Raw genomic sequence first — 8785 nt, 5'->3', positions numbered from 1 at the left:
TGAAATCTTAGCCCTAAGCAAAATCCTGGCAATATCTGGAGGTGATTCTCCAACGTCTCTCAACCTTGGCGACTTGAAGAGATGTGGACTTCCAGCTCCCAAAAAGAAGAATTCTGGGAAGTTGAAGTCGCCAAAGGTTGAGAAACAATAAGGTGCACGAAGGAGAAGGCCTCGCAGTTCAAAAGCATGAGGTTTTTTTTTGCTGGCGAATGAAGTCTTGACAACCGACGGAGTCTGGCAAAACAAGGCGGCTCCAAAGAACCACCCAAAGCGCCGCAGAGAAAAAAGAGGGCCGAGGCCATCCAGCAGCTAACCTAGCCAACCTCCGCCTTCCTGACTAAAGGCAAATGGGAGGAGCGGGTAGGAAGCTCGGCCTTCTGGGGTCGGCAGCATCGCGCTGGATTTGTCGGCGCTGGCCCGCCCATCCTCGGCTGCCTCTAGGGCCAGCGACGCCCCCGCCGCTGCCTCCTCTTCCTCCTTGCAGAAGAGCGTGTGCTTCGCCATGGCTTTCGCGACCCGTCCCTTCGTGCGCCTGGCTTCCACCGCAGCCGCCAAGAAGCTGGTGATCAAGCATGTGACAGTGGTCGGAGCCGGCCTGATGGGCTCCGGGATCGCCCAGGTGAGCTGCCTCACGGAGCCGTCTGCCCTCCGAGGCTGGATATAAGGGGCGTCGGCGGCTGGAGCAGTCCAGCTTTGAGCCTCCCTGGCCCTCCGCCTCCCTTGGTTTAGTGCATGGAAAATCTCCTTCTCGCCGCGATTGGATTCCCCGAGCGCTGGGCTAAGAGCCTGAAAACCTGTGCCAAAAAGTCCCTTTGATTAATAATACTAAAGGGAAGGGTGATCTTATAGTCTGTTGCAATGGGGGAGGGAAATCAAAACTGCTAGCAAAAGAGGAGTCCAGCAGGAGAAGGACACCACCTTCCTCCACTGCAGCCTTCCTGGACTACAACTCCGAGAATGGCCACTTAGTATGGTATGAGAATTATACTTCTCGTGCAACATATAGTTTACTATACTATATAATCTAGAATAGTTGGGAAATTCTGAGAGTTGGAAGTCCACATGTCTTAAAGTTGCTGAGGTTGAGAAATCCAGGTTGCAAGTGGAGCAAAGTTGATCTGTGTAGATAAGATCCCATTAAGCTACTACACTAGTAAAGAGCCAGATGCTTCCAATGTGGTTTGGGCTTGTGGTGCTCAAGGTATGGTAAGAGAAAACCTTTAGCTGGGACGGATATGCCGCCTTTTGGATACTATAACTTCCTTTGAAAAACCTTAGGAATTATACCCAAAGGTGCTTTTTCAAAGAGGCAACTGGAGTTTCTGGTTTTTCTTGCAAGACATTTCGCTTCTCATGCAAGAAGTTTCTTCAACTCTGACAGGATGGTAGGGAATGGAAGATTTATTGTGTGAGCCATTCCCCAACATCCAGTCAGCTGAAGAAGCTTCTTGGATGAGAAGCAAAACGTCTTCTAAGAAAAACCAGAAACTCCAGTTGCCTCTTTGAAAAAGCACCTTTGGGACAACCATGACCTGGATGACTGAGGATCTTCATAGACACTTAGGAATTATAACTCAGAACTTTCAAACTAAGTCTCATCCCAACTTTCATTTTTGCCGATAGTGCCATTCCAGAACTTCTTTTTTTTATTGAAGAGGCATCAAAAAGAAGAATCTCTTATCTCCTCCCTCCCAAATCCCCTAATAGCCTGTTTTTTTTAAAACAGTATTTAAATTAAAGTAGCTGTGGCAGTTTCCAATAAGGAAAAAAAAAACATTGGTTATAATAGTGACACTTTTAAAAATCCCCACAAAACATAGTAATCGAGGACTTTGTATAACAGGGCTTAGTCCTTACAGAGCTTAGTCCTTAGTGCTAGTTAAGACTAAAGACTTACTTAGTCCTAACAGGCCTTAGTCCCCACTCTTCTCCAAGGCCTGGTAGGAAATAATGGTTTTAACTACGTTTCCAAATAGCAGAAACCGACAGGATATCCTAACCCTAAGGTAAGGCAGATTCATTAATTTTAGGGAAAATTCATTGATATTCGGAGCAGTAGAATGATGAAGCCATCCACTCAAAAGACATGGCCTGCTTCCCTTTGATGGAATGCTCACATGAATAAGGAAATAGCTGGCAGACGGGGTGGGCTCATTGGCTTAAATCAGGGGATCCTAAACTTTTTCATCAACCACTTCACGAAATTTCAGATCGTTCCATCGACCATTTATTATATAAAAAATGAATACTATTTAATAGTACTATGACGAATAACAACAGCAATAATGGATAGCTTCGTCAAGCCTTGAGAAGTGATATTGATCACTTTGTAGAATGCTGGCTTAAATAACAGTTCTGGCAAGTGCGTGTTGAAGTAGTTGGCAGACTTCTTTTGTGGAAATAGAATAGTAGCCCAGTGGCAAGATAGGTGGCAAATAAATTTAGCAAATAAATAAAACTTTTGTCAAAGTAACAGAAGCGGTATTGTGCCATCACAATGCAAGGTCCCTCTTTCATGTGTCCATATAATGTAACACATGCACAGTACTGTTTTCGTCAAGTTGACAATAACCTCCCCAGCAGCTTTGCTGACAGTATGGAAGTCTCCAAATTGCACAGTACCGCGTTGGTAGGTCTCATTCAAGTATCTAATCTTATCATTCTTTGCTAAGGAATTAGTGCAATAAAGATAACTATTATTTTTGCACTGTGATCCTTTTTGTTCCAAGTTAGTTGGGGTAAAAAAAAACCAAGTGGACACCGCTTCCATTTGTTTAAATCCCCTTTGGTAATAGGGAAAAAAGCCCCAAGAATTAACCAGAATGAAATGAGTCTTCAGAATGTATTGAGTGTAGACAGAACTGAAATTTTTCAGAGTTATGTGAATTTTTAGAAACATTGAGTCAAAGAGCCATGTCATATTTGGCAATTGTGTTTCATATCTTGGGAATCCTGTGACCCCCAAAATATGCTTTTGGTGATGCAATCATTAATGGTCACTGGTAATGCTTTCATAAGAACATGTGGATGGCACTGTAAAAATGTAGCTTCCAAAATCACTGTTATTTTCAAAAGAGTCCTTGGATTCCCTGGATGTGTTTTTAGAAGTTAAAAATGGCAAGTTGTTATACCTCATGATTTGTATATACCCAGTTGCCCAGGGAGGAAAAAATACAGTAGTCTTCAACTTGCAATAATTCATTTAATGACCATTCAAAGTTACAATGGCATTGAAAAGAATGACTTTCTACCATTTCTCATACTTATAACCATCTCCATGGTGATCAAAATTCAGACACTTGGCAACTGACTCATATTAATGCCCAGGGTCATGTGATCACCTTTTGTGACATTCTCATAAGCAAAATCAGTGGGTAATCCAGATCCATTTAACAACCATATTACTAACCAGTGATTCACTTAACAATTGTGGCAAGAAAAAATAATAAAATGGGTCAAAACTCACTTAACAAATGTCTCACTAGCAACAGAAATTATGGTCGTAAGTAAAGGACTACTTGCAAAAATAAGCTGTGTATATTTAGTGAGTATCCTGGGAAGGCTACAAAGGTATCCAGTAGCTAACTCAGTTTAGCTGCTGCTGCTTCTCAGAAATGAATGGTTTTGTATATCCCTGTCAGCCATTTTATGACTGAATAAGCCAATCCCACCACCCGTGACAGCTCTTTTCTTTCAATACTACATCATGAACTTAAAGATGGACTATTAAGTCTTGGCCCAAATGGTTTGAAATACCTGCATTAAATCCACATTGGGGATTTAACTTGTTTCTTTATTTCTTACTAGAGATCCATCACAGCAAAAAACACAGTTTTCCGTGTACACAACAAATTGCAAGTTATTTTATATTGTGGGACATAGGACATGTGGTTTGGGTCACACCAGAGATGGGTTTCAGCAGGTTCTGACCAGTTCTGGAGAACCGGTAGCAGAAATCTTGAGTAGTTTGCAGAACCGATAGTAAAAATTCCGACTGGCCCCGCCCCCATCTATTCTCTGCCTCCCAAGTCCCAGCTGATCAGGAGGAAATGGGGATTTTGCAGTAACCTCCTGGATTGGGGTGGGAATGGAGATTTTATAGTATCCTTCACCTGTCACGTCCACCAAGCCACGCCCACCAAGCCACGCCCACAGAACTGGTAGTAAAAATTTTTGAAACCCACCACTGAGTCACACATTGCACTAATCCATAACATGGTTTTTGTGACTTCATTTTATCTGCATCCAACTATTATGGCTTGAAAAACAGTTTGTAGTTTGGAAGGGAGAGCAATCTTTTTGGTGCTGGAGAGGCTGCATACATGGAAAGAAGGAGGAAACCAGAATTGGCATCTAGTATCCTCCTGGCAGGAATGGGCAGAGTTGGGATGTTTGTTTTTTTCCTCTGGACCTTTGTGGAGAATGTGGAGCAAAGGTATCTTTCACTAAAAACAAATAACTCTGTTTTAGGGTTTCGGGTGCAGATTTGCACCTTTTTATGCCCCCCAATAGTAGGAAATCATACTACTGATTTTGAGCAACAGTGGTCAAAAAACGGTTTCAAGGATCAATGAAAAGAAACTTGGTGGTTGTGTGCAATCCTGGAACTGCCCATCTCTAGATTAACATTATTTGTGAACCTAGTTGTAAGAAAACATGGATATAACAAACCGTGATATCCTGTCTGATGTAAATCCAACCATTGTTTCCTGCATAGAATGTTGTTGGGAAGGAGCAGGAGTGAAATGCTACCGGTTCGCACCGGTTTGGGCAAACAGGTGGCGGTGGCACATGGTTCGGTGAACTGGTAGTGGCGGCAGCACGAAGCTCCACCCACCTGCCCGGACATCATTACTTCGTGGTTTTAACCAGAAAGTAACCTGTTTTTGCCCCTCTGCACATGCAGAGAAAACTTTGCACGTGCACAGAGGGTCCAAAATTGCATGTGGCGCACGCTCAGAGTCGCGCACAGAGCGTGCACTTCTGAACCAGTAGGGAAGGTAAGTAGATTCTGGGCAGGAGTCATGAGTAATTTTGGTAAAGACTATAACAGTGATGGCGAACCTTTTCGGCACTGAGTGCTGAAAAGGGAGTGCTTATCTGGGCCGCAACCAGGAAGAGGCGCTGCTCAGGGGGCATGTGCGCACCGGCCAAGGTACTTCCGGTTTCCGGTGCACACATGTGTGCCGGCCAGCAAGTCTTCCGGTTACTGCCGCGCATGCACACATGCCAATCAGCTGGCTGGTGCACATGCTCACGCCAGAAAATAGAAGACCAGCTCTTCCCGTTTCTGGCACGCACAAAGGCCAGTCGATCATCACATGCGCATGCACGCCAGAAACCGGAAATGGTGACGCTGTGCGTGCCTGGCAATATGGCTCCGTGTGCCACTTTGGGCACGCATGCCATAGGTTTGCCATCATGGGATTATAAGGTACTGTCGCTTAAATGTGCTTTAAATACCATGGCTAAACTGATGTTATTGGCGGAATTTAACCTTATAATATCATGCTAGCATGTTATCTCTCATGTCTTGCTTGCTATATTTAAATTGGTTGTGTATCAGTTTTTCAGATCTGTTACTCTATTCTTTTATTTGCTTTTTGTTCTTTATTTTCTTTCCTTTTTCTTAATTCCATCTATGTTTAGCCCTTTTAGGGTGCAATCCAATAGTCTCGTTAAGAATATGTGTCAGGTTGTATGTATCTGGCTACATTGTTAATACATTTCATGCACCTTGTAAATTAAGCTGTTGCTTTTGAATTATCATCTTGTAAAAAAATAATTCGCCTAAGATCCTTTCCAGCTTTTCATTGCTTGCTTTTTACAGATTTATTTATTTATTTGCTTGCTTGTTTGTTTGTTTGTTTATATTTATCAAATTAAATTTGACTACTTGGGAATTTAAGCACTTGAGAACATGATAAATGCAATTTTTTTAAAATAAGCCTGCCTATTGTTAGATATTCGTATAAGTACTTCTACAGAAAAGACTAGCCCAGAAATATTTTTGGTAACTTACCTTCCCAGCACAGACTGTGTTTTGTCACTACAACACATTAGCAACCTGAGACAACTGCATGCTTTCTATGGTTTATTCTTCAAGGGCACCGTTCATTTGCTGCAAGGGATTAGGTGAATGTTAAGCAAATAGAAGTAACTTTTACACAACTTTTGCAAAGCTATAATTAGGCATTGTTTCATTCTAGAAGCAAGAGTTTTACATAAGCAGGAAAAAATGTATATTGTTACCTTAGCAAAGATGCGATCTATCATCTAGTGAGGCATTTGAAATAGGCCATACGCAGCAAGCAAATGGTGTGGACCAATCAAAATAGAGACACCACCATTCCCAGCATCTACTTAATTCCAGAAAAACTCCAATCATCAACTAACACACACACACACACACACACACACACACACACACACACACCGAGTTAAAATATTACATATACAAATGCCAGAAAGCAAAGCCCACTTGTAAACCATTGTTTGGCTGAGGAAGCTTTGCTGGGACATGAGCTAAAATATCTGCACAAAAAACTGATTAGTACCTTGGCACTGATTTCACGAAAGCCTGGAGAACCTAACTAAGCATGTAAAGGTCTATCCCTTGAGCAGAGTCAGTTTGTTACTTGCTTTAATGATACAGAGTTAGTCTGTGTAAGATTGTTTGGAGGGGCATCGGCAGATGTTTTGGTAGAGCCCAAGAGAGAGGAAGAGGAAGAAAGGTGAGTAGGAGAAGCACAACAACGATATAACCCAGCTATTTTCCGACAAATGGAAAAGCTTCATTAACATATGCATTAAGATAAATTCACACAATTATATTTAGGGATGTAAAATACTCAGGACTGGAGTGTGCAAAATGGTTTCACAATAGCACTGTGCCATAGGTCATTCATCCTTATCTGGGGCACACTTCAGATATGTGAACATAATACCCATAATTTCCAACCAGCATGAATGCTGTTGAGAATTTAGGAAATTGAAATTCACATATCTATGAAGGGTAACCAAGTTAAGAAATACTCATCTAGGTTTATTAAGAACCATTTTATGACTAGCATTTGTACAAACTAATCTCAGACCCATTTTATATGGGTCCAGTCTGACTACTAAACACTGAGGGCAGAGAAAGAATTGGCAATGGAAGGAGAAAATTAATGTTAGCTTTTTTGCTAACATTAGCTAATTTTGTTTTCCCATTATTTTTTTTTCATACATAAATGATTGATTTCTTCTATTATGACATATCAGGCATTGTAATTGAGAAACCTATCTGCTAAGTGCATTGCACCCATTAAGATACTTGCAGTAGCCTTCATATTCACATTTCATAATGATGGGTGTGGTTGGCTACCATAATTCAAATGCACTACCCATATGGATGATACAAATTATGGATAATTATATAACTTTAAAAAATAGTTTTAAAATACTATCTTGCAAATTTCCAAGCACAACATTTTAAGGGAAGAATTCACTCTTTGTGTTGAGTCACGGTTTGGCTAGTCATGGTTAAGTAAGCCTCAATTGGCTGAGTTTAGAGAAATTTATAAATCACTGTGGCCAAGTTCACACAATATTCTAATTCAATGCAGAGCAAACCACTTTACCACTTAGCACATTGTGTGAATCCAGCCTATGCATTACGGACAGATTCCTTTAGAAGGAGGACTTAATGGTTTAAAGATTAAATCTTCCTTTCTGGCTTTGGCAAATGCATGTTAAAATGTAACTTTTCTTTTTTTAAAAAAAGGAATTTAACTGTTTTTATTTAAAGCTTTTAGAGAAAAAGCAAAGTTTCATATATATATATATATATATTTGCTGATTGCCTTCTAGTAGTGTGGTCATTCCAGGAACAAGTTGAGTAAGGTGTTTTTACTTTCTGCTTCCAATTGAAGCATCTTTCTGAACCAAGAATATTTTAAGGAAGGCTTGATGCTCTTCATATATCTCAGTTGTGTTTTGCTTGTACCAGAGACACAAAATAAATAAGACACAGTACTGCAATTGCCATCTTCTGTACAGCTGGCTTTAATTCTTTTCCTCAGTTAAGACTAACAAAACTATGGAACTGTGAAGATGATGGTGTTCATCTAATTTCTTAAAAACAAACCATAATGAGGTAATTCCCTAATTAGGACCAAGTAGAGATTGATGTTCCAGGTCCTGTCTTTGTATGGAATATCATATACTGGGACCAAAGAAGCTGCCCTTTTCTGTTGCAGGGCCTACCCTGTGGCATACCAGATCTAATTGGGCAACCATTTGTCTGAAATGATACAGATACTTGAGCGGGGGGTTAGACTAGAAGACCTCCAAGGTTCCTTCCAATTCTGTTATTCTATTATTCTCTCTGCTGGCATTTTGGAGGGCGTTAAAAACATGAACACGTGGGGGTTGGGAGGTGAATTGGGCCCTTAAAATTGTAAATGTTTATCAAAAATTGCCAATATTTAGTGTAACTTCAGTAGGTCTGGTAAATATGTTGCTTTGATCTGAAATTTATCCTCCCGTTTGCCTTTGTTATTTTTCCCCTGGCTAGCAGTTTCTGCTTTTACTTAAGCTTTGGTAAATGGGAAGAGTGGACAGAAATTTGGTTAATTTAAATTTGATTTATTTGAATTAGGTTTTAAGTTAAGTTGGGTGGTTTCACACTTTAGTCCAGGGTGGATAAAAATCAATGATTTTTTTAAAAAAATCAAAAAAATCAGATTTTTAAAATTTAAATCGGATTTTTTTAATTTAAATCGGATTTTTTTTATTTTTATCA

At 40.5% G+C, this 8785-nt stretch overlaps 1 protein-coding gene across 1 annotated transcript in view; it reads left to right on the top strand.

Annotated features, from left to right (window-relative positions):
- Positions 1-473: 473 nt before the first annotated feature.
- Positions 474-8785, top strand: part of HADH (hydroxyacyl-CoA dehydrogenase) — a 28024-nt gene continuing 19712 nt past the window's right edge. Inside the window, exon 1 of the mRNA XM_070948799.1 lies at positions 474-619. Within this exon, the coding sequence (XP_070804900.1) occupies positions 503-619 (117 nt within the window). The 5' untranslated portion in view covers positions 474-502. The remainder of the gene's footprint in view (positions 620-8785) is intronic.

Source organism: Pituophis catenifer, unplaced genomic scaffold, assembly GCF_029215685.1.
Source record: "Pituophis catenifer annectens isolate HBS135680 unplaced genomic scaffold, rPitCat1.0.hap2 SCAF_8, whole genome shotgun sequence".
NCBI lineage: Eukaryota > Metazoa > Chordata > Lepidosauria > Squamata > Colubridae > Pituophis > Pituophis catenifer.
Note: the sequence above shows the minus strand (reverse complement) of the source record. Positions and strands in the feature narration are given on the sequence as shown.